This window comes from Silurus aristotelis (genome assembly GCF_946808225.1).
Source record: "Silurus aristotelis genome assembly, chromosome: 9".
NCBI lineage: Eukaryota > Metazoa > Chordata > Actinopteri > Siluriformes > Siluridae > Silurus > Silurus aristotelis.
In genome coordinates this window covers 10,720,786-10,747,544 of record NC_139582.1, presented here as the reverse complement: position 1 = coordinate 10,747,544, position 26,759 = coordinate 10,720,786, and the positions used below count along the sequence as shown (strand labels likewise).

General features: G+C 37.1%; 1 protein-coding gene and 1 long non-coding RNA gene across 2 annotated transcripts; one reads left to right on the top strand and one right to left on the bottom strand.

The window, feature by feature from the left end:
• Window positions 1–4,609: 4,609 nt before the first annotated feature.
• Window positions 4,610–7,732, bottom strand: LOC310730612. Its single transcript, XR_014534866.1, has 3 exons — window positions 7,627–7,732; window positions 6,546–6,582; window positions 4,610–4,810 (listed from the first exon to the last, which is right to left on the bottom strand). It is a non-coding gene; the product is annotated as an uncharacterized lncRNA (long non-coding RNA).
• A 2,739-nt stretch (window positions 7,733–10,471) lies between these two features.
• heatr3 (HEAT repeat containing 3) lies at window positions 10,472–25,099 on the top strand. Its single transcript, XM_083550877.1, has 15 exons — window positions 10,472–10,791; window positions 11,418–11,590; window positions 12,673–12,760; window positions 14,744–14,847; window positions 14,949–15,058; window positions 15,619–15,759; window positions 17,190–17,497; window positions 17,608–17,698; window positions 17,815–17,957; window positions 18,827–18,909; window positions 19,039–19,175; window positions 20,438–20,526; window positions 22,386–22,529; window positions 22,616–22,792; window positions 23,243–25,099. The coding sequence occupies exons 1-15, from the start codon at window positions 10,663–10,665 to the stop codon at window positions 23,354–23,356; spliced, it is 2,031 nt and encodes a 676-aa protein (XP_083407003.1). The 5' UTR covers window positions 10,472–10,662; the 3' UTR covers window positions 23,357–25,099.
• Window positions 25,100–26,759: the final 1,660 nt, after the last annotated feature.

Sequence of the window (26,759 nt, the reverse complement as noted above, 5' to 3'; positions counted from 1 at the left end):
TACTCCAGGTTGTTATTTTTTTTTAAACAACAAATACAGACGTCATTCAATACAGTAAACATTTGGCAGTGCCAAAAACCAAAACAACATAATGCAAGAAAACACTAGGGTGCATGATGGGTATCCTGTACCTTGCTAGAGTGATTATTTTTGCACTAGTTCACTGTGGTGCATTGTGGAACATCAAGAGTACTCATGTAGTTACATGTGACACAAACAAAGTGTGCAAAGTCACATACACCCAGGCCGCTGTCATGTGTATATAAAAGCTATTATTATTTGAATGAGAAGTTCCCTACCTATATCCAGCTTCCCTCAACTTCTCGACACAAAGGTTGTGTCCCTTTTCATTATGTGTCATTTTGTAGTTTCCATGACACTAGGGGCAAATATTAGATGTTTGTTCCCTCCTTTAGCGTTTTTTCTTGCTGTTACATAACGACAGTGTGCATTATCAGTGACAGGCGCCTATTAGCTGAGTCAGCAATCTTCAAGCTTGCCTTGCTCCCCCTCCTCCCCTCTCAATCGTTTCCCTCTTTCCTTCAGACTTGGACCAAGGCCTCGCTATTGCTGTGAAGCCACAGGGGGCTCCGAATGTGTGTCTTTGGACTGCTTCGCTGGCTGAACGAGGCTGAATTAGTGAGGACATTATCATCATCTCAGCACGGACGATAAAGCACAGCGTAGGCCTGCTGTTGGGAGAAGCCCAGCAGATTTTACTTAAGCCATGAGTCCAAAACCCCAAGGAAAACTCCTACTGCGTTCTGGAGCCTGGCCCTGCCCTCGCTTCTCGCTCTCTCTTTCTCTTTCTTTCTCTTTTTTTGTATGTGTGTGTGTGAGTGTGAGTGAAATAAAATGCCCTTCAGCACGGGAGAGATAGCATCGGAACAGCCATTAATCACATAAGCCTCAAAAGCAAATAAAATCAAATGGTGAATAAATAAAAAAACGAGCCATCAGGTGGAGAAAAAAAACAGCAAGTCCCACAGGTACCTTAGCCTGCCAAAACTCCAGTTCCAAGGGAACGAGATCTGAAGGGGTGTACGCACTTGGAGTGAGCTTTTAGCACTTCTCGGCGAGTGGAAACGCTCTCTGAGCTTGGCAAAAAAGAGGTCGGATTGGGAAACAGGGATTCGAATGATGGAGGGAGTTTAGGGGGAGATGAATACGGACCCACATGGCCTGAGCGCATGAGTACAAGCAGAACCCCCAGAACTCTATCGCAACCATGTGGCACTAGTGTTTATATTATGTTCAAATGACTCTTAAAGTGACTCCTGAGGCAGGCAGAAGCCAATTCACAAATAGAGTTAATGATAAAGTGCTGCAGGTTTCCACTCACTGAACAAAAAAAAACGAGTACATGAAAGACAGAAACACGTAGAACTAAAGTTGATGAATGGAATGAGTGCTCAAATGTCATTGAGTCTGATTAGTTAATAGTCTAATCTTGCAAGTCAAAGATGTTTAGGACTCAAGTCTATTTCAGATCTAACTGTAATCAATTTCCTGCACTAATTTCTGAATTAAGAATGAATGGGTGAACTGGTCACAGGTTTTATAGTCACAGGTTGAAACATGAACAATCATGTATTAGAACAATTACAGTAATGATACACTGGATGCTTTTTAAAAAAATATGTATACTGGCTTATTTTTGTTCACACAACACCAAAGAGACTCATACAAAAAACTCATAAACTATTTCATTTTTATTTCATTGGCACTTAAGTGAGATATACAACACTTTGAGATTGTTGTTATTGGAAAACAATCAACACTGACTCTATTACAAAATAGACTTACTGTTAGAGCTTTAAATTGGATCATTTTCCTATTTTTTTTCATATATCAATAAACAACGTCATGCCTTTTCATCCATTTATAGACAGGTTAGTTCTTTTATTCCCTTATGTTATAGCAGCTATAAATACCAGCCTTGTTTCCTCACCAGGTTTGCTTTATGTCTCTCTTAAAAACTGGCAAAACATAAACACTTACTGACCATTAACACATTGCTGTCACTGGAGACTCCTTTTTTTTTCAACAGAAAACATCACCACGTCGATCCTTACAAAATTGTTGTAAATGACCTGCTACTATAGAAACAATAATGTACTTTAGGGCACTACGTATTTTAAACCTGTGATTTCTAATTAGCACTATAGTCGAAATGCTTATAAGCAGCATAATGTAAACAGCTTAATTCTTACATATGCAGAATTTGGTAATTAAAGCGATACAATTGTTGTCCTTTTGTCTAAATGACATAAGAGTTGAAAAAACAGCAAAGACAAAAGGAATGTGTTCTCTCGCCCTTTGCACTCTGTTCTGCTGCAAAGCCTTGTGGTTGAGATCCTCAAGAATGCGCAGGCTCCCTGCCAAACAATACAACAAGCGTGTCTCCTTCAATCCACTTCACTGCAAAAACGGCATGTGGAACAGGTCAGCTGGGGGCACGAAGTTCAGCCCGGCTCACGTTTGTGCTTTACATGGTAATCGCTTGCAAATGTTTGTGCACGGGAATCACAAGAACTGAATGACAGAAAAGAGTCTGCAGGGTTTTACACATTAAGGATGGTGTACTTCAGGAACAGCAGGCAGTTCAGGTGCATGTACAAGCAGAGGCATCGATCCAGGAGTCGTCCTTTAGGATAGGACTGACGTTTGGACATCAACATATGTGTTTTTTTCTCTGATACAGAGAAAAACTGAAATGATGTTGGTGTTGGTGAAGCTGGCTCAGATGCCTCAAACATGGGTTGGTGCTTCCATCTAGTGGTGAAACTCTGCGATCCATGTTCAGGTGTTCTTTTTTTAAATAAAAGCTTACCTAGTGTGCATTATAAGATAAATAATTATTAAATGAACATTCAAATTTCTCCGAAATTTGAATCAATTGCAAGTGATGCAGAGATGCAGAGCTACAAACAAACACACGTAATAACAAGGAGTCGAAGAGTCAAAACTTGTGTATCATAAATTATCATATTGTTACACACTGTATTCCAAACTTATTGTATTTATATCACACGGTTTTAGTTTTATATTAAATATTATTGTACTTTCTAATTTTGTACCATGTGGTGTAATATATCACATGGTATCAAATTATACCACATGATACACTATCATATAATGTCATATCATATTGTATTTCACTCATATCTTATATCATTCGATACAATATCATATTGTATTATATTTTGTATGATATAGAGAATTCTATTGTATAATATCATATTGTACCATTGTGCACTGTATAATTGCATCATACTGAATCATATTTTATCATATCGCTTTGTGTTGTATTGAATAATGTGGTCCTGTGATGTCTCATCATATTTTGTAGTTTTAACCCCCAAAAAATGAGATTACAGCTGCTTTATTAAAGAGATATTAATAATGATTTCATAACAATTGTGAATAAATGCCAAATCTCACAGCACTCGTGTATTTACTTTGTAACGTTTGATTTGTCTTGGTTCCGCGTCAAGTCTCCACCCATGTCTTGTAATTGGTTGTTTCCCTCACATGTCCTTATTGCTCACACCTGTTTCTGTTTACACCTTTAATTAGTTTGGGTATTTATTTTCCTGTGTGGCTTTCTCTTTTGCAAAGAAAATATTGTGGACACCTGAACATACGATTCATACTGTAGGTACTTTCTGTACCATCTCATTCCACATTTAGTCCCTATTTGCTGTTATAATGTCCTCTGCTCTTCCACTAGATTTTGGAGTGTGATTGTGGAGTTTTGTGTTTATTCAGTTGCAAGGGTGTTAGTAAACTCAAATAATGATGTAGGGTGAGGAGGCCTGGGGTGCAGTCAGTGTTTCTTATAAGACCACACTCTTATACACCATATATTCATGCTGGAACACTGCATCCAAAGAAGTGTGTGCCTCCAACTTAGTGGTAACAGTTTGAACCACATATGGCTGAAAAAGTGTGCCAATACTTATGTCCATATAGTGTTTGTAAAGCAGGATTACCAAAGTATTTTGATTTTTTGCAACATTTGGGTCACAAATTGCTAGCTAAAAATTGATTTATGTTGATTCTAGTGCTGTATCAAAATAGGGGTGTGTGTAAGAGTTAAATGTCCGCAGATTTGTTAGGTGTGTGTGTGTGTGTGTGTGTGTGTGTGTGTGTGTGTGTGTGTGTTGTAACTCAGATTGTTTGCTATGCCTCTGAGACACTTTAAGATGCACATTTCTATGCTTTATTACTTGTCAGAAATCTTACAACCTTTTTCTTAGTCCGTGACAGTGAAAAAGTATTTTGTATTTTTTTGGAGTGTGTGTAATCATTTTACTTACCACATCTTCAGTGTGCGAAATGGACATCAGATGGATATTAGATGTACATGTTGTGTTACAGCTTTTTCAAATTAAGACACAATAAAATATAGAATAAAAATTGAATTTAAATACAAAGCTGTACTTAGCTTAAAGTTTTTCCTGTTTTGCTTTAAATGTGCTTTATATATTATCTACTAATAATGACTACCCAAACAGACCTGTTTTTCTGTGATAAATATAAATACAATGGGAATGATTAACTTTGTGCATGTTAGAGCAGATGTAGGCTGCCCACTGCAGTGCCTCGTGTCATTAAGATGCATGTGGTGTTGAAATCCTGCCCCGATTTCATTTGCAGTCTCCAGCTTCGCCTCACACTCGTCTCAGCCTCCCTGCGCGTCCTCAGCACTGTGTGTGGCGTGCAGCTGATTTTGAAACGCATATTTGTGGTGAAGTTTGTGGCTCTCGGTTTCTTTCCAAGGACGCTTGCAGAGCTCCGGCACGTGCTGGAGCCGAGAAAAGAAAAGAAGAAAGAAATCTCTACTCTTCAGGAAGGAACAGTGAAATGGGTCAGGGATCAGCTGATCTGACTACAGAAAGCACTGTACAGTGGGGCAAAAAAGTATTTATTCAGCCACCAATTGTGCAAGTTCTCCCACTTAAAAAGATGAGAGAGGCCTGTAATTTTCAACATAGGTACACTTCAACTATGAGACAAAATGAGAAAAAAAATCCCGAAAATCACAATGTCTGATTTTTAAAGAATTTATTTGCAAATTTTGGTGGAAAATAAGTATTTGGTCAATAACAAAAGTTCATCTAAATACTTTGTTATATACCTTTTGTTGGCAATGACAGAGATCAAATGTTTTCTGTAAGTCTCCACAAGGTTTTTACACACTGTTGCTGGTAGTTTGGCCCATTCCTCCATGCAGATCTCCTCTAGAGTAGTAATGTTTTGGGGCTGTCGCTGGCCAACATGGCTTTTCAACTCCCTCCAAAGATTTTCTATGGGGTTGAGATCTGGAGACTGGCTAGGCCACTCCCGGACCTTGAAATGCTTCTTACGAAGCCACTACTACGTTGCCTGGGCGGTGTGTTTGGGATCATTGTCATGCTAAAAGACCCAGCTACGTTTCATCTTCAGTGCCCTTGCTGATGGAAGGATGGTTTTTACTCAAAATCTCAAGATAAATGGCCCCATTCATTCTTTTCTTTACACGGATCAGTCGTCCTGGTCCCTTTGCAGAAAAACAGCCCCATAGCATGATGTTTCCACCCCATGCTTCACAGTAGGTATGGTGTTTTTTGGATGCAACTCAGCATTCTTTCTCCTCCAAACATGACAAGTTGAGTTTTTACCAAAAAGTTATATTTTGGTTTTATCTGACCACATGACATTCTCCCAATCCTCTTCTGGATCATCCAAATGCTCTCTAGCAAACTTCAGATGGGCCCAGACATGTACTGGCTTAAGCAGGGGGACACGTCTGGCACTGCAGGATTTGAGTCCCTGGTGGCGTAGTGTGTTACTGATGGTAGCCTTTGTTACTTTGGTCCCAGCTCTCTGCAGGTCATTCACTAAGTCTCCCCGTGTGGTTCTGGGATTTTTGCTCACCGTTCTTGTGATAATTTTGACCCCACGGGGTGAGATTTTGAGTGGAGCCCCAGATTGAGGGAGATTATCAGTGGTCTTGTATGTCTTCTATTTTCTAATAATTGCTCCCACAGTTGATTTCCTCACACCAAGCTGCTTACCCATTCCAGATTTTGTATCTTGTTACAATTTTGTTTCTGGTGTCCTTTAGACAGCTCTTTGGTCTTGGCCATAGTGGAGTTTGGAGTCTGACTGTTTAAAGTTGTGGACCTCCTTTTATACTGATGAGTTCAAACAGGTGCCATTAATGCAGGTAACATGTGGAGGACAGAGGAGCCTTTTAAAGAAGAAGTTACATGTATGTGAGAGCCAGAAATCTTGTTATTTTGTAGGTGATCAAAAATCAATGTGATTTCCGTGATTTTTTTTTTTTTCTTATTTTGTCTCTCATAGTTGAAGTGTAGCTATGATGAAAATTACAGGCCTCTCTTATCGTTTTTAATGGGAGAACTTGCACAATTGGTGGCTGACTAAATACTTTTTTTGCCCCACTGTATGTCAAAGATATTCTTTTTTTATTAGTAGTAGTTTTCTAGTTTCCTCACTTTAAATCAGTAGAATAAGAGCAAAATATGAGCGCTCACCCAAGAAACGTGCTGTTGCATTACATCATGTTAAGCCCTGAAAGTGTAAAGTAAATTCATATAAATGTGTGGCATCATTGCAAATGTACAGAAATATAAAAATGTTTGTATAAACAGTCAATTTAGAAAGCTTTCAGAATCTTTCATATTTTCTTGCACTGCAGTCTTATTCTGAAATGCTTTACATTTTACACTCCACTAATTGAAAATAAAAGGATTTACCAATTTAATAAAAAGAAAAACCTGAAATATAAGTACTCAGTCCCTTTACAGTGACAACTGACATGTAGCTCAGGTGCAACTTATTTCTCTGGATCATCTTTGAGATGTTGCTACAGTACACATTAATCCAGCTGGGGCAAAGTCAGTTGATTTTACATGATTTGGATAAACACACACCAGTCCAGTGGTGGACGAACTACACAAACCATGTAGTTGATTTAAAGTAGAGATACACTCTAAAATATTACAAAAGTAAAAGTGTCCCTTTGAACTTTCACTTGAGTAAAAGTACAAAAGAATTTGCCTTCAAATGTACTTACGTCTTCAAAGTACTGTGACTTATTATGGCTATAATGTTTGTATTTTCATTTTTGTCACAAGACTCAACTCAGTTTAAGTAAAAAGACTCAAATGTTACTTTTAGAACACCAATCTATTAATAAAATGCTATGAGTCAAACACCGATCTATTCAAATTATCATGAGCCCAAAACCACTTCAATCAATCACGTAAATAAGTCGAGCATCTTTCAACATTTATTGCTTTTAAAATGTTCTGCTTGCTCTTGAACTGACACTGAACTGTATGTTCGGTTTATCCAGTCATAAATAAAAAAGGAACGACTGATTTCACAATGTCGTTGCGTTAAAGGTAAGATATTTAAATTTGAAATGTTGTGAAGTTGAAGTAAAATGTTTCCCTGAAAAAAAAAGTTCAATACAGTACAGATACCCAATAAAGCTACTTAAGTACAGTAACAAATTACATTTACTTCATTACTGTCCACCACTGCACCTGTCCATATATGATCTAAGAGCTAAAAATTCTGAGTAAAAACAAAGCCAAGAGGAAGTCATACCTGCATGAGGAGCTGCCTGTAAAGCTCAGGATTGTGCCAATGCACAAATCTGCATTAAGCAGAGTTCTGCCTAGAGGTGGCCATCCTGCCAAAATGAGCAATCAAGATAAAAGTGCCTTGGTAAGAGCTAAGACCACTGCCGCTCTGCCCTCTTCGGCATCACTCACCCCTCTCGCCCCTCACTCGCTCCTCTCGGCATCACTCACAATCTCTGTGACCTTCCCTGGAAAATGGAGATGACAGTCTCAGAATTAGCAATTTGGTGGTTAGCAATTAGCAATTTGGTGGTTTGTTTTTGTACAAAAAACTTGGAAAAAAATCATAAAATCATAAAAGATTGTTATTGAGATATTTCAGGACATAATACCAAATAAAATATTTATTCTGTAAAAGGAACAGGCAAATATCAAAATGTAAAACAGTAAATAGTTTATTATTAGCTATGTGTAATTGTGATGTTCTGTTAAAACATTTACAATAAAGTCTGAAATTAATATAGCATGCGCTGCCTTCTCTTTTAATTGTATATTTGTAACAACTGGATAATTTGTGTTAATCACCCACCCCTTTTTAATGGACCCTTTTATTTGTTTTGGGCCACTGCCCTTCAAAATGTCTGTGCAAGGTCTTGCTCCAGAGATCATACAGGGCATGTATGATCTCTATGTATGTGCAAGTATGTATGTACAAGTCTTCACAGCCTTCCAAAATTTATTCAATTTATTATTTTCCTCAAAATTCAACAAACAATACCCCATAATTACAACATATAAGAAGTGCATTCCAAATCTTTTCAAATGTATTAAAAATAAAAATAAAAAAACGAGAAAAAAAGTAAAGAAAATAAATATAAAGAAAATTGCATATACATAAAGTATTTACAGTCTTTCCTCAATACTTTGTTGAAGCACCTTTGGCACCAATTACAGCCTCAAGTCTTTTGGAGTTTTAAGCTACAAGCTTGGCACCTATTTTTTGGGCAGTTCTCCCATTTTTCATTGCAGACACTCTTAAGCTCCATCAGGTTGCATGGAGAGTGTCGGTGCACAGCCATTTTCAGATCTCTCCAGAGATGTTAATTCGTGTTCATATCTGGGCTCTGGCTGGGCCACTCAAAGACACTCACAGAGTCCCAAAGCCACTCCTTTGTCATCTTGTCTGTGTGTTTAGAGTCGTTGTCCTTTTAGAAAATGAACCATCAACCCAGTTTAAGGTCCAGATCATTTTGGAGCAGGTTTTCATCACAGATGTACCCTGTTCCTGCCACTGAAAAACATCCCCACAGACATGGCGCTTGGCATTCAGGCCAAAGAGTTCAATCTTTGTTTCTCATGGTTTAGAGGCCTTTAGGTACCTTTTGGCAAACTCCAGACAGGCAGTCATGTGCCTTTTACTAAATGGTGGCTTCCATCTTTCCACTTTACTATGCAGGTCTGATCGATGGAGAGTTGCAGTTCTTCTGGAAGTTCTCCTCTCTCCACAAAGAAACGCTGGAGGCTCTTTCAGATTGACCATCGAGTTCTTGGTCAACTTCCTGTCTAAAGCCCTTCTCCCCCGATCACTCAGTTCGGCCGGGCGGCGGCTCTAGGAACAGTCCTGGTGGTTCCAAATTACTTTTATTTACGGATGAAGGAGGCCACTGTGCGCACTGAGACCTTCAATGCTGCATAAATCTTTCTGTACCCTTCCCCAGATCTGTGCCTCGATACAACCCTGTCTCAGGGGTCTACAGACAATAACTTAGAATTCATGGCTTGGTTTTTGCTCTGACATGTACTGTTAACTGTGGGACCTCATATAGACAGGTGTGTGCCTTTCCAAAGCATGTCCAATCAACTGAATTTACTCCAATTACATTGTAGAAACATCTCATGGATGATCAGTGGAAACAGGATGCACCTGAGCTCAATTTTGAGTGTCGTGGCAAAGGCTTTATCTTTAAAAAGTTTGCAAAGATTTTAAACAAACTTCTTTTACATTGTCATTATTGGCTATTGTTTGTAGAATTTTAAGAAGAATTATGAATTGAATCTATTTTGGAATAATGCTGAAACATAAAATGTGGAAAAAGTAAAGTGCTGTTAATACTTTCCGGATGTACTGTATGCAGAGATGGGAAAAAACTTGTAGAAGGTCAGACATCACTGCAAAACCCATTTACTGCACTTCATGGCAGTGTGACCAGACAGCATGATGTCACACTTTTGGAATTAGAGGTTTTTAACAAAGTTTTTTTTTTTTTCTTGCAGGCATCTTGTCTAAAAATTGTATTCATTAAAATACTTTACGTGAAAGATTAAGGCAAAAGCACTACAAAAAAATGGCTCATATTAGAAAATATATGGTGAAGTCCATTATAAAATTATAAACACAAATTTTGTGTTTTTTATGAAATGAATGTAAAAATATACAAATAAATAATGTGTAAAGATAAAATGCACTACAGTGTCGAAATAACTGAGTCATGTTTAAATCATAGATGGCGTTAGGTCAAAAAGAAAATTTAATATTCCAAATTAAAATAAATAAAAAATACAAAATACAAAAAAATACATCACATCTAAAATTCAATTTATAATATGCAAAAAAATATATAAAACAAAATCTCACATTGCAGGAAAATAATAGCATGTAAAAGAAACTCCTTTATTAAAAAAGACCCATATTTAGTCTATATCTACATAAATACATAATATGTATGAAATATGAACTGAATGAGAATAATGAAATGAATTAGAATTGCAGGAAGCAAAACATGAAAAATAAATGAGGTGTTAAAGAGTTATTTATAAAAACTAAATATTTAAACACTGTATATTTAAAGCCATTTGTGTGCACTAAAAATACTATTAAAGCAATTTCACAATCTAGCCACTTGATGGCGCCAAAATTACTTGAACCAAACTTTGCGACAGCGCGCGACAGTCCAGATGTCTTTTCGGTGGATTTTTGTTTACGGCAGCGGCACCCAGCTTCCACATGGCAGAGTGTGTTCCTGTGCAGTAGGTTCTGTCTGTTCACTCGTTTTTAGTTAAAATGGGAAAGACGAAGAACACGAGGTTCAAGCGCCCGCAGTTACCTCCGGTAAAAGCTGTGAAACGCCCCGCCGAAGATGAAGTTGATGATGATGAAGTTGAGTCTCCGCATGCAGAATTACTAGAAAAGGTATGACCGCAAATATATATATTTTTCCCCTTTCTATTTCGGATAGATACAGCCTCCTCGGTGTTGATTGGGCATTCCGAGCTCGTGTTCGTGCAACTATTGGCTCGTAGAAAAGATCCTCGAGTGAGCGTCAATCAAACTTTGTTATTAACCAATCACAGCGCAGAGGGCGGGGCGTGCCGGAGAGTGGCTGGGAAAATGGCCAATTTTCCTCATTTTTATGTAAAACATTGAGATTTTATACTTAAATTACGGATTATCACCAAAAACTGGTTTAATTTAGACCTGTTTTAGGGAGTTGATCACTTTTGCACAGGTGTCAAATAAAAGTTAGCAGGTTAACTTGGTTTAGGAGTAAAACAACGATTGATTTTTATTTCATTATTTCAAAATTGAATTTATTATATAGGATGAACAATAAATCACACTATCCTCTTGTATTACTTTTGGCTTTAACTTTTAAAATAATTAAAATAAACTGTTGGAAAAGCATACAAAAGTAGTGAAAAATAATCATATCGGTGACAGAAGGAAAATGAAACCTCAAATTTTTTTAATGTAATGTGTCTCTTTCTCACCTCCATCCCTCCTGTATCTCTGACCCCCTGTCCCTGTCTGTATCTCAGCTGCAGAGTCCGAGTGCAGATATGCGTGAGTACGCCTGTGCGAGTATTTCCCGAGTGGTTCAGCAGAGTCAGACGATCCCAGGCTTCCTGCACAGAGACGCAGTGAGGAGGATTGGGCCACTTCTACTGGACAGCAGCCTGGCGGTCAGAGAGACGGCAACTGGAGCGCTCAGGTACAGCACGCTTTTACATGCGCTGCTAAGCAACTCGATCGAATTGGCAATTAGACTCCAGCTTCTCTGGATCTGTGATTGAGTTATCACCATCAAAACGCTGTCTTTATCAGTGGCGGGTTGTGCGTTTTACACCGAGGCCTTCAGTGGTGACCTGCCTAATATACACAAACACAGTATAGCTGCATTAAAGACAAGTATTGTCTTTATTGTCTTTCTGTGCATTTGTGTGTATTTTCTTCGTGCATTACAGTGTTCCTGAGGATTTGAAATGTACATTTATGGCATTTAGTAGACGCCGTTGTCCAGAGCCATGGACAAAAGTGCATTGAATCTTTATCAATGAATAAATCTTCACTGGTATGCTAAATTATAAACTTAAGATAAATCAGCCTACAACTCTGTTGAGTATTTAATATTTTTTTATGTTGAAGATAAAGCAAGCCTGGAAAAATGCTAGGTTAAGTGTTTTAGGAAAAAGGTAGGCAAGTATAGCTAGCGATCTATTAGCCTTAACAACGCTGCAAAATGATTATTATAACTCATTATGACTTAGATTTGTGAAGACTGAGGAAGGCTGTGTACTGCATGCTGTATCTCTTGTGTTCACGCTTTCTTTGCTTATGGGAACTTAATATGATGGTATCCTAATTTGAGGGGGAAAAATGTGCAGATAATTACCATCACAATAGCAGTCATTTTGATTAAAACATTTTTTGAAAATTTGTGAAATCCTGGCGGGACTGGTAAAGGATTTGCCAAGAGATTTACCATGGAAATAACTTGTTTTCATATAATTGTAAGTATCAAGTAAGAATACATACAGAGTTTTAGGTTTCATAGAAGTCAATTGGGATTAAACTTTTCATCTATATGCTTAAAAAATTTCAATCTAGAAGTTTATTATGAATCATTGTAAGTAAATGTTCCTCATGTCTGTCTTAAGAAAACGGAGCGCTTGATGATTATCATAAGGACAATTTACTTTCTTACTTCATTATAATAGTAATAATAGTACTTATGTTTGAAATGTCAGCTTCCTGTTTGGTGTTCATGTGTAAAGAAATGTCGCTGTGTTACAGGAACCTGAGTGCATGTGGAGGAGCAGAAGTGTGTGAGGACATGGTGAAGCAGGACATCCTTACGCCCATCATCGCACTGCTGAACGAGGTGAGATGTGGCTTCTTGTGTGTGTGTGTGTGTGTGTGTGTGTGTGTGTGTGTGTGTGTGTGTGTGTGTGTGTGTGTGTGTGTGTGTGTGTGTGTGTGTGTGTGTGTGTGTGTAAAGAAAACTGAGGGGGTGGAAATGTGCTTTGGAAATCACAGACAGACATCACAGACTGAGATCAGATCAATCAGAATTTGCCATTTCTAATTCTATTGTCCAAAAAATGTAACTGTTTTAAAAATATATATATTAGTGTGTGTGTGTGTGTGTGTGTGTGTGTGTGTGTGTGTGTGTGTGTGTGTGTGTTTGTGTATTTCTATATTTTTATATATATTTATATAAATTATATTATTGAAGAAATACAATTTATTATTATATATATATATATATATATATATATATATATATATATATATATATATATATATATATATATATATATATAATTATTATTATTATTATTATTTTCTTTTTTATTGGGCTTGTATTTTTTTTAATAATTATTATTTTCTTTTCAGACAAAATATCTATTTAATTGTATTTGTTATGGGCATGGTCCTAAAGAAGCTTTACAGAAATATATATATTATAAATATACATTAAAGCAGTGGTTCCTAACCTTTATTTTAGAACTTTAAACAACCTCGATGCCCCACCCAATTTAAACACACAAGCAGACCAGTTGCAGGCCGTGCATTTGGTACCTGGGCTAGAAACCCAGTTAAAACTCCAAATCTCTACACTACAACCGCAACTGTGCACCTACATAATCTGGAGCAGTTCAGACCCAATATTTGTCTAATAAAATGTCAAAAACATAAAAATGTAAATAAAATACAACCTTCTCACCAGAGATGCAGACTTATAATTTGCACCGCTCCTCAGAGGCTGTAATCCAGCGGTACCCCTTCGTGTTCACTGGTCTGGAAGTGGTGAACAAACCCTTTCCCGGGTTGAGACACGCTAGCTAGCTTCGGGTTTGGGCCGACCTCCTCACGATGTCTAGCTTTTCTTGAAAATGTATTTTTAAGTATGTCCAAAACCAAATCGATTTCTCTTTCTCCTTAGGCATTAAAAAGTCTAACTTGGATATATTAATGTGTGCAGAGAGCTACAGAGGTGTTTTGCCAGTCGAACTTGGCTGTAACAGTTTCCCTCTGACCAACCAATCAGAGGACGGAAAAATGCTGACGTTTTTCTGGGCCAGCTAGCTGCCCTGTGAGGCGAATATGAAATTGATTGGTTAAAGAAACAGACCAATTGCTAATATAACCTAAGGAACATGACCAGCACTACTGATTCTGAAAGCTCTGGCAGATTAGATTGACATGGCAGCACATAGAGGCTGAAATCTGATTGGACAAAAAATCTGACATGCACATACTGGAAGCAGTGCAGCCAAGAGAAATGCTACAAAATGAAGAGAATAAACTGTTGGGAATAAATTAATACAATTTCATGGAACAAATGTTAGAATTTAGGTTGTAAATGTAGGTCAGTGCTTCTGATGGTGTTTAGGCCAGCAGAGATGGCTTTGCTGGCCCTGACTTCCCACCACTGTAGCAGACACATTTCATTTAATGTGACAGTCTTTTGTATACATTCCTAATAAATGTAAAAACAGCAAAATAAGCCTCAACTTGCAACTACTCACAAGGATTCTCTTCCTAACTCCTAACAGGTTTCACTTTTAATTCTTCCTAAACCTGATGAACAAATAACAGCAGCTTATTCTAATCTGTTAATGCGAATATTAAACATATCTATCTTATTTCACTTAAAATATAAATTAATACATAAATAATAATAATCAAAAGTGCACTTGGCGACCCCTCGGAAATCTTTGGCGTCCCCTAGTGGGGGTTGCGAACCCCGGGTTGGAAACCACTGCATTATAATAAAAAACACGAAAATAAAGAAAAAGAAAAAGGTTACAAAAACTCATACATCATATTTGTGTGTGTGTGTGTTTGTTTATGTGTGTAGTGTTTTATGGGTTTTGAGGCGAGTTCGAGCCCAGTGAAGAAGGACCAGAAACCGACAGTTGAGGATGTGGCAAATGAAGCTGTGAATTTACTTTGGAATCTCTGGTACACACCCTGAACCTGCTTCTTATTTATTAGTGTAAATGTAAAAATGAAATAGCTAACCGTGTGTGTGTGTGTGTGTGTGTGTGTGTGTGTGTGTGTAGTGAGAGCAGCAGTAAAGCAGTGTCAGTGTTTAATAGAGCAAGACTCCTGGATGTTCTGTTGCCATGCATTGAAAAACATCCTCACAACATCCAGCTCGCTTTATCAGCAGGTAACACAAACACACACACGCTTCATATCTACTATGTCATTGGTGAATTCTGTATTTTGATTGGTCAGAGTTGGTTCCTATAAGAGCAGCTCAGACTGTAGGGCAGATCTTTGGTTAATTCAGTTCGGTTTCTATAGCAACAGGTTCAGAGGTGTTTGATGTTCCATATAAACAAATGAAACAATTTTGGACGTTGTGTCGGAGGTAAAGCTGCAACATGTTCATGGACTCTACGTAGCATTAAGTGTAACTGTAAATGGATAAAAACTATTATGTAAGAAGCAAGTTGCTGTAATATAACTGCTGAGGAACGAAAAACTTTTGGACATCAACCATGGTAACATTAATGCTGCTTCCTCACTCCACACTGTTGTCGATGAGATTTCTAGAACACCATGACACGGAGTGTTTGTTTGCTGATTTATTAGTACAAAACAAAGGCTGGGATTAGGAGAGTAGTATTTTGGTATGCTATATGATGACTGTACAGACAGACAGGATACACATTTGAAGTCTCACCCACACCTAGTTTTAACTGTCGTGGGTGTGTATGTTTACAGCACACTGCTTACACACAGTGACTGAGGATAACTCTGACCTGGCCGGAAGTGTGAATGGCGCCGTTTTGTCTGCATTAGAGAACGTGTTGCTGTCTGCACACTCCAGTATGGAACATGTCCTCTTACGCACTCTAGCTGCAGGTACAAGACACACACTCACACGGGTACATGCATGCCCGCACTAGTGTTTCAGTTTCCATTTAAATAGAATTTTTTAATTTGTTACAAAAATGAAAGAATTCATTTTAAGAATAAGTTTTTACTTCTTTGCCTATAGTTTACGATTTGCTTTTAGTTTTACTATTATTTATTATTTAGATTTTCTTTTAATTTTAGATTCATTTGCTTTTCTCCCTTCTTTGATTTCTGTTTTTGGGATGATTAAAAAAAATAATTTCATGTTTAATTCCTCTTTAAGGGAATATCAAATCATTTTCGAAACGCACATAGTCATTATAAGATCACTGCAGCTCCTTTATAGAGAAGAAATCAAGATCAGTGAGAGATGCGAGTTTTAAGGGTTAGTAGTGGTATAAGTTTATGTTGGAGATTAGGGCTGCATGGTTCGGGGAAAATGTCATTGTGGTCGATATTGCAATATAATAAATGGTATCATGAGTTCACTCGATTGGTTATCAAAGAAATTACACATTGATTACTGATAATGCTGAAATGTGTTTTTGTAAAACTATAAAGGTTTTTAAAAGGATTTTTTTTTCTTTCCAAAATAAAATAACATTTGTATTAATGTACACAATGTTTCTCCAAGGTACAGCGGAAATAAATAAAACAATAAATAAACATTTTCACAAAAATAACACATTCGCAACATTTTGCCCAAACAAACAGGGAACGCCCTGCCACTACCCCACACCAATTTAAATTATTTACCTGTTTTTCTGCCGAAGTTTAAGATACAGTACATGTTTACATACTTGAATTTAGGCAATTGAGGTTGCCAGGTGATGGTACGTCAATCTGCCATAAAGCTAAAAATAATGCCATATAACAGAGGTAGCATGTTTGGTTTTTTTTGGGCCACCAGTTCAGTGTCTGTTTGCATCCATGTTTAACTGGTCTCCGCACCGCGTACCTGAAAGTTACTTGACCACACACTGACCGCACTGCCAACACTGAGACTAGCTGTTCTTTTTTTGTTTTGTTAGCAGCGTGGAAAGTCTGCAAACTGTTCTCAGAATGTATGTGTCCACACATGCACTTATTTCATTAAATCGCAACATCTTCCATCATATACAATCGCACAAGCCGACATCGCGATTCCGGTACAATTAATTGTGCAGCACTATTAAAGAAATAGAAAGGTCTACACATTGTATCAGAAAAAAAAAACCTCCATTATATTGAATACCTTGTTTTACCTTTCCTCGCCTCGCCTTAATGCTTGCTGCACACACCTGACGCTCTTTTTTAAATCACTCTTGTGTCTAATTGACTGGTTCTGAATTGTTATCATGTCTGTTTTTTATTCTTTGATGATTTCGCCATGTATTTTGAGCAGGAGACTTGTTAAAGTGTGTTTAAACTGATGGCCTTTCCCTTTGTTCTCTCAGGAACCGTGTGGAACCTGAAGAGCTCCCTCTCCTCCTCCCGTCAGGCCGAGGCTCTCTCAGCTGTGGTGAAGACTCTGGCACACAGTCTTGGTGGGGACGCTGGATCGATGATCCCAGATTTGTGGCAGAGGGTGTCGAGTCGCCTGGCCAGCAGTGACATGGTTAATCCAGAGTCATCGGGGACGGAGGAGCAGCAGGACGGAGCTAGCACGCAGGAAGAAGAAGAGATGGACGAGGGAGATTTAAAGATGAACAGAGGAAAGAGGAACAAGAAAAAGCCTGAGAGAGATTTTGCTGCGTTTCTGCCTGTGAGAAAATTAAGCTCTTGTGAATGATTTGCAGAGATGTATATACATATAGAGGACGATGCGAGGTGATGTACCGTAATAAGAGAAATATGATGTGTGTGTATGTTCAGAGGGACAAACCAGAGCTGAGAGAAGCTGTAGCACTATTGACGGCACAGCAAACATCACTGGAGATCATCGTCAACATGTGTTGCTCAGATGGTACGTGTAAGATAGAGAGACAGGAGACAGATAGACGACGTCATGGCTGATCAGAGATGATTTGAGACAAGGGGAGAATGACAAAAACTAAGGTGTGTGTGCGCGTTTGTGTGTAGAACCCTCTGATGATGAGTGGGAGGAGATGTCGAGCAGTGACGAGAGCGAGATCTCTGCAGACGGGAACTCCAGCCTCTTCTCTCCTCTCTGTCTTTCTGCCGAGTTACACACCACGCTGCTGAACTACAGCATACCACAACTGGTGAAACATATACACACACACACACACACACACACTGCAAATTAATTTCTATTTAATCATATTCGGAAAATGAACAAAGTGCCTTAAACCTGCCACGAGTCACATGTTCATCCGTGATCTGAACAGCGTCCATTATAAATTGTCCTATTCTTCTGGTATAAGATCGCTACTTTTCTGATGTAAGTTTTATTAGCAAGCTAAGCATGCAAAATGATTTATTAGCCCACCCGCGTCTGTGCTATGATAGTTACCTTTTAGCTCTCAAATGCAAAAACTGAGATCTCGGACCAAAACGATCCTTTCGACTACCTTCTGTTTGGAAAGTGGTCTGATTTGATCGTGCCTTCACTTCGTGACGTTTTAGAAAACAAGTTCTGACCTGCTTTAAAAACCTCAATGTAGACTTTTATGCCAAAAGAGAACCAGTAATACTGAATTTCCTCTTAATCATGTCAGCATGATGATAAATGTTAATTAAAAAGCACAGAGCTGAAGACAACAAATAGTGGCTAAATAGTGAAAGAGCACCTCATTATGGCGGTGCTTAATTTTCCAGCAATGCAGCTTATCCACTGCAGCAAATCAGCTATCATGCACACACTCGCACGCACACTAAACCTTCCTTACTTCTTGGGTGCAATTACTATTGTCCTAATTGATGAGCTAGTTTTATTGCCCCGTAAGATTACTTTACAGCTTGGTCTCCTTGTAGGTTTTTTTCATTAGTTGTGTGTATAATTGTATTTCAGGAAGTATTACAATAAATATTTAACAATATAATACAATAAAAAAAATACTTTTTATTCACAGTGCAGTTTTATTTTACATAGATTATTATTTCATCCCTCCATCTCTCGCACCTCTTTAAGGTTCTGAAGAAAGCCGAGTTTCCCAGCCATGCTGCTCTGGAGGTTTGCGGTAGGAATCCAGCGTGGACGTGCCTCATTAAGAAGTACATTTGCTTTGTCAATTGTTCTGTTTCCTGAATGAAAATATTCCTTGTTTTTTGTCTATAATAGCTATTCTGGGTAATTAGACTTTGAGCAAATGATGTTTAATAAATGCATGCTCTTGTTCCCAGAATGCAGCGGGTGCAGTGTCGGGCTCTGACGTGTCTCCATAACATGCTGGCTGTGATGGATGTGGAGTGTTTGGGTGGAGCTGCAGGACTGCAGGCCGTCGCTCAGCACCTCTCATCTCTGGTCTTTAGCTCAGCTGGTGAGATAGAGAGAGAAAAATAGAAGAAATCTGAGATTTAGTGAGAGTGAAAAATGTCATAATTTACAGTATTTCATTTAGTTTTTGCTTTACGTTATACTTCAGATTTGATGCATTCTCGAGTCTGATTGGGTGGAAGGTTTGGATCACAGACGGGAGAGCGTACTTATACGAAAATAATACCTGATTACCTGACGTTGTTTTTTCCTCTGCTCAGATTGCAGTGTGTTATTCGGCATATACTGCAGCAATATACCAAACAAAATAGTTGATCATTTATTGCTGAATGCCACATCACGCCTCTCATTTTCTCTTGAATTTAGGGAGGCAAAAAAAAAAAAAAATCTTGACAATTCTGAAAATCTTATGGTAACATTTCCATTTTTTGGAAGAACCGCTTCAGTGTGCGCATTTTACATGAACCTATAAAAAAAGAAAAGGTTTAGGAGAAAAGGGAAAACGGCTGTTTATACTTGTAATGATCCAAGCGGTAACAGGAACAAACTTTGTTTTTCACCAACATGTTCCTCAACATTGTAGTTATTAATAGAAAGAAATACAAGACTGCAGTGATGTGATATATATATATATATATATATATATTAAAACTTGTTTGCAAGAGTTTTGGCTAAGTGCAAAGTTATCCCTGAGTTTATTGTTATTTCAATAAAATGATTAGTGTGATGACAGTAACGCAGATTTGTTACAGCACTTTGATGCTGCTAATGTTTCCATGATTGCACAAACCCAGTGTTTTATTTTTTTCCACATAATGCACTATATGGACAAAAAAAAAAAACATCCTTTCCAGCCAAATGTGGTTCTTTTCCCAAACTGTAACCACAACATTGGAGGCACACAAGTGCATAGGATGTCTTTTGGAACAGTAGCTTTAAATGTCCCTTCACTTGAACTAGGAGACCCAAACCTGTTCCAGCATGATGGCACATCTGTGCACAAAGCCAGCTCCATGAAGGTATTCTTTAGATTGTTTGGAGTGGAAAGAGTTTATTGCCCTGCTATAAAGCTCTGACCTCAACCCTATTGAACAAATTTTGGATGAATTTGGAACGCTGAAGGATGTTCAAAAAGCACTTTCGAATCTTATGGTCAGGTGTCCACTAACTTGTCCATACAGTGTATATGTATCAGCTAGTGAGTGAGTGAGTAAGAAGAAAGCGGTCAGTTTTTAATTGTTGTTGTTAGCTTTGCTGCAGATGTTTTTTTTTTTTTCTGATTTCTGATTCTGATTGATGTTGCAGACGTTTTGAAGGATGATGAGTTCTTGGAGGCCGTAACCAGTGCCATGCGCTCGCTGCTCCAAATAATGGCCTCCAAAAATATCCCTCAGGTCAGGATACGTTCTGCGTGTATTCTCACAGATATAGAATTGTATTTATAAATATATATATATATATTTTTTAGACAATATATATTTTTGTTTTCTGAATAATTTTTATTCATTTTTGTGTTTATTTATTTTGTGTTTATTTTTCTTTACCCTTCCGTACATTTTAAATCTCTGAGACTCGCAGCATTATTCAATCTGTCAACATATTTTGACAGAAAATCAGGGCAGGTGATTCCTCTCCCTTTTAAAAAAAATTTAAAATAAAGCAAATAGCATTTAGCTTACCATTCAGCCTGGGCTAATACGTACTTGACAAGCAAGTATTAACAATGTGAGCCTGAGCAATAACAACAGGATTTATTCTATGTTGTGGGCAGGACACTTAAGATTCTAGGAAGTGTTTGATTAGACAGAAAATCTGAGGAGATACTGAAGTGCATAATGATGTAGTTAAAAAAAACATGCTTTCTATTGGCATAGAGGGGTATTTTAAACACATATCTTTTAAATATGTTTATAGATACTTATATGGCCGTCAAAGTCATATGAAAAGCTACAAAACATTACATTTTAATTAATGGAGACTTTTTAAGATTTAATATCTTTAATAAAAAATATCATTTAAAATTGTATATATTTCCGTCCAACTGTCCATTCTTAAAATCTTCATACATATAACAAGGTCATAGTTTTCAATTTTACGATAAGAAACCTATAAAGAAATGCGGATTGGTTTATAACTTGTTTATAACATATTAAAGGTCGACATGAAAACCTGACCTGATGTTTCTACTTTGAACTGCCAACTATTCACCATCACTTTAAATCTTCTGAACATACGCAAGACGTGCACATGTGAGAATGTTAACAATGCTGCTCGTGTTGCCTCTGTGTTAGTGCATGCATTCACACGTCAAGTCTTAACCTCGCCTGAGGGGATACTGAGAGTCTAAATCCCAGACCATGACCATGATTACAGAGATTAAAGGCGGCCTGTATTTCAATTCAGCATTTTAAATGGATGCATTTGTTGTTAAGATTCTATCTCAAGCTCTCCAAAGAGCTTTTGTATGTGCTCTCATGCCCTCTTTATCTTTCTTTTTCTCTTTCTATGTCTCTCCTAATTAACTCACTTAAGATATAATGATCTGCCAAGATACTAAAAAAAAGTTAACTGATTCCTATAAATGTCTTAATTTGGCCTAAATTAACATCATTAACTAAATGATTAGATTTTCTTTCATTAATATTTGTAATTGCTGATGTTAGTCATAGGAGATGAGAATATTATCAAGTGCTCTGTCAACATTTATTTATTTATTTTTTAATCAAACACACGTGAACACTTTTGATGTGACTTATGGGTGTGTCTCAGTCAGCTCTCTCGTTCAGTATTTAGGAGATCTATCAGGGATTTGGCCTTTTTACGGTCTGTTTCAATCGCAAAACCCGGAAACATTCGCTTCCGGAAAAAAATCTTACTTCTGTACTGCAAAAACCAAGGAGCACCCCTGCAAAATTCTGGTCCCCTACTGGAAATGCCTTCATATTTTCTGAAGCTTCTCAGCTACAAAAATGGCTCTCAGCAAGTTAGTAAGTAGCTTGAGTCATTGGAAATTGATCATCATCAGTGTTCTAATATGTAGTAGAGTCCTTACCAGCGCCTGAACCCATGTATTCCATATACTGATTGAGATAGATAGATCACTAGATCACTAGATCACTAGATCACTTAAACTCTGAGGCAATTTATGGAAGGTCATTATATAATAGAATTAATATACTTTGTTCTTTCCCTCTGTAGATGTAGTTCTTGTGGCTCTGTAATAAACTTAAGAGATTTTTGTGTGTGTCTGCAGTGTATGAGCCCACAGCAGCTGATGAGCGTGTGTGAAGCAGCAATGCAGTGTGATGTGGTCAGTGTAAGGGTCAACGCTCTGGCCATTTTGGGCATCACAGGAAGTACGCTGGCTAAAGAAAAGGGATCCGCTGAGACCCTGGAGGTACACATCTCCGTTTTATTATGACTTTCATCTTGAATCAGTAATAAAGCTTTATTATGAGTTTTCTGGTTATCTTGTCTCTGTAGCTGATAGGAAACGCACTGCTGAGTGTAGCGTCAAAAGACGTGAATCTGGTGGCAAGTGGAGAGGCACTGGACGCTCTGTTCGACGTTTTTGCAGACGGCGAGGAGGCGGAGCATGCAGCACAAAACATTAACCTGCTCACAGCGCTTAGGTCCCTCCAGCCTGCGTTCACTGCCAAGGTGTACAAGCTGGATTTATACTGTCTTATTTGTTTCCCATTCGTCTATGTCCAAAAAAATCAGGCATCATATATCAATTCTTCGAGATAAGCTGTTTTAGAGCTTAGACACCAAAAACAGCCGATTTTTGTCATTGTTACTTAAGTGTGGGGCAGCTCCAAATACTTTAGTGACGATGGTTAAATGTTACCAGAACATACTAATGGTTATATATAATGTCAAGCATCACTTTGTTTTTGTTTATGGATGTCCCGTTTCTGCACAAGATAATTTTTGGATCACGCTGATTGATGTAAACAGATGTAAACATGGTCATTTTTTTATTAGAGGATTATCATATAATCTGACAGGATCTTGTAAGTAATTTTCAAATACAGCTGAAATTGCTCTAAGTACTCAGGCACAAAAAACATACACTAATTCACTCTCATATTTAATTTTTTTGGACAGATCCGAAAGGAAGGCCGAGGCACCTACAGCCGAGATCAACTGTGCGTCCTGAACAACGTCAGGGTCAACCTGCGCAGGTTCATCGGCTACCTGGAGTCGCTGTGCAAGAAATAAAACACTAATATCAGACACAAATAAAATTTTATGTGAGGTTTTAAAGCTCCAGTCAGGAATCTGTGGAACTGGCAGGCCAGTTTTTTTTTTTTTTAGTGTGTGACTGAAATTACACAGAACAGCACATGTACTCTATATATTCTTGATTTGCGTGGCAGGTAATATAATAGTGAGAATTTATGATATTAAATAGTACTCTGGTCACAAGAGATAAAATATTACTGAAGGGGTTTTTGTATCATTGTCCGAATAATTATCAGTCTATCAATCACTCTACTTGATATCTTAAAAAAAAAAAAAAAAAGATGGGAGTTCTGCCAGAAAATAAATTGTTGATGAATTAAGTTTGTTTTACCTTTAAACGAAATAAGGTGCTCTATTAGTGGTTTATTTTTGATTACTATTTAATTATAGTAACACAGATTAAATATATTTTTTCTTTTTTTCTTATTTTATCATGTCTCTGGGTCCACACACATCTGATTGTTTGTTGCTGTTTAGGCTTACAGCCTAATATGGTGTGTAACTTAAAGAAGAAAAAAAATTACATATTTTTTTTTCTTTTTTTTTTTTTGTAAAATGTAGATTGCAGCTGTTTTGATGCTGGTTTTGGATGTTTTTGATTAGGTCTTGAAAAACAATCCCAAATATTCATTGTTTTTATTTTCAACAGTTTCATTCTTGGTGTCCGGTGTTGCTTTTTTTTAACTTTTGGGACAATGGAAGCTCGTGTACATCAGCCACTGGAAATCTGTCTTACCCAGAATCCTTTTTGTAAATACATCCTTTTTTTTTTTTTTTTTTTTTTTTTTACATACTTGCTTCAATCATTATATCACCCTAAAAAAATTACTTCTCTTTTAAGGCATTTACTCATTTTCTCTAACTGCAGTTTCAGCTGTAAGGTGTATATTAATGTACACATTAGTGATTTTACATTTATGTAATGAAAGAAGTCTCTAGTGGCAGTCAGAGGTGTAATGCCTTTAGGTTTTATTCTACACAACAGTCTTTCCAATGGAGGAAGCGATGCTGCTTTTCTTATTAATTCCAAGAGAAAGAAATGTGAAAATCGTTTTGTAGCTGCCATTATGTAAAATGTGTTGCATAATAGTCTATAAATGTAGATAGTTTAAAGTTAAATGTAGATTCCTGTAGTAATTAAGTCAATTTTTTCTCAGAGTGGTAACAGTAATTACATTTCACAGTTGATTACATTGCTGTAACAGCATAAGATGGAGGTTTTTTTTTCTTCTTTTTATTTTTATTTTTAAAACTTAACTTTTTTTAAAAATATACTTGTTAGCGAAGGACAAAAATAGTGTTTCATTTTGAAATTCTATGCAAAATAGTAAGGATATATCCACAATCACAATTTTGTAAATCCTTTAAAGCACACGAAGGCATATGCGTTTATTATTATGCATGAGTTCCTTCTTGTTAAACTCCTTTAGGCTTGTAGCTGCTGTACAGAACTGAAGAAGCAAACATCGGACACTAAGCGTTATAAAGATGCATTTTATTTTCGGGCTCTTACACAGATTCTCGGTAATGTGTTTTTAAAAAGTGTGACATTTACTTTTAAGTATAAAAATAGTTAACTTTATCAACATATTGTCTGAACTGCATTTTTATTTTATTTTTTTGCATGAGATAATGTAGAGCTCTGAATAAAATGGTTTGGTGTGGAATTTCTTTGTTGAATGCTTTACACAATTAAAGCATAATGGTTTTGATGGATAATTGGACTCTGACTTGTTTTAAACTATATGAGGGGAAAATGGTTTTGTAAGATGCTGAGAAAGTTCTGAGAGCGTGTCGGTACACAAATTCTGTTCCAGAGACGGTTTCTCACGGAGACGCCCTGCCTCGGCTCTAATTTGTGTATTTTCATTACCAATACACCATAACTTTTTGTAGCATTATGCACCCGAAGCTGCAGAAATTGTGTGTTTTGTCTTTAGGTTTTTTGTTTCACTTTTTTATATTATAAAAAGCTCCACAGGCCATGGGTGTAACTTTGCAAATTCTTAGAATGACACTGTCTACACCTAAACAGACCTGAAGATTTACATTGTTTACCCATGTTGAGCCATTCAAATTTCTTAAGGAAATAAACAATTCTTATTTTTCCTTTTTGTGAGATAAAAGCATTGGCACATTTCCAGGAAACTGAGCAAACTTATCTCTTGTGACTTGACCATAGATGCATTTTTCAATGTGATGACCCCAAACATTTGAATCAACACCCACAGTTGCAGTTTGTGCAATAGCTTTCACAGCTTTGTTATTTTAAACCCTGTCAAACCTGCAGTGTGAATTGAAAACCTTAGAGGCTGAATGTTGTTATTGTCTTTACCGAAAGCTCACCATTTGTTAACTTATCAGCCTCTCTCTTTCTTTCTCTCTCTCTCTCATAAGTCCAACCTTGTCATTTTATAAAAGTGTAAACTCCTCTTTTCTAAAATCTTTCCTGTGTTCAGAAACTTTTACAAAGTGTGTATAACTGCATTACCTTCCATAAAATGTAATAAATGACTTCTTACAAAATTTGCAATAACAGCAATAATTACAGGTTTTGTAGTGTGCAAGTAAATGAGAGTAATTTGTGCAAATAAATTGCTTTTCTTATTGACTTCAAGAGAAAGTGTTGGGAAAGTCTTTTCATAATTGTAGTCCAAAAAAATGGATGGCATAATCTTCTATAAATGTAAATACTTAAGATTGCTGTTGTAATTAAATATTTTTTTTCTAAGTGAAAACAATAATTACATTTACATTATTGCCATTTTGCAGACGCCCTTGTCCAGAGCGACGTACAAAAGTGCTTTGAGTATCAATTAATAAATTTATACTAGTATCGTAGATTACAATTTAAGATAAATCGGCCTTTTTTAAATGTAAAAGACTAAGCAAATCTGGAAAAATGCTATTTTAAGTGTTTTAGGAAGAAGTAGGTCTTCACCCGTCGCTTAAACATAGCCAGTGACTCTGCTGTTCAGACATATAGGGAAAGTTCATTCCATCACCTCGGTGCCAGAACAAAGAAGATCCTTGAGGTATACTTGCCTCTACCCCTGAGAGAAGGTGGTACCAGTCGACCACCAGTGGGGAACTGCTCCATTTCACATTGGAGCAGCCCCCCAGTTTATTATTTGTAATATACTTGCATAATTGATCATTAAAGGAATTAATTAAGAAGAAGAAGAACATAATTAAATGAAATTCTGTGTAAAATAGTAGTCACAGTTGTGTGAATTGTTCAATTTAAAGTAACTGCATGACATTGTGTGAATATTTTTCCACAGAAATGATTCTGTTCATTTCTCGTAACCTCATTAGGCTTGTATAAGTCCTAGTTTACATGCTTCTTCTGTCTCACAAATCTATCACACAGCTGTTA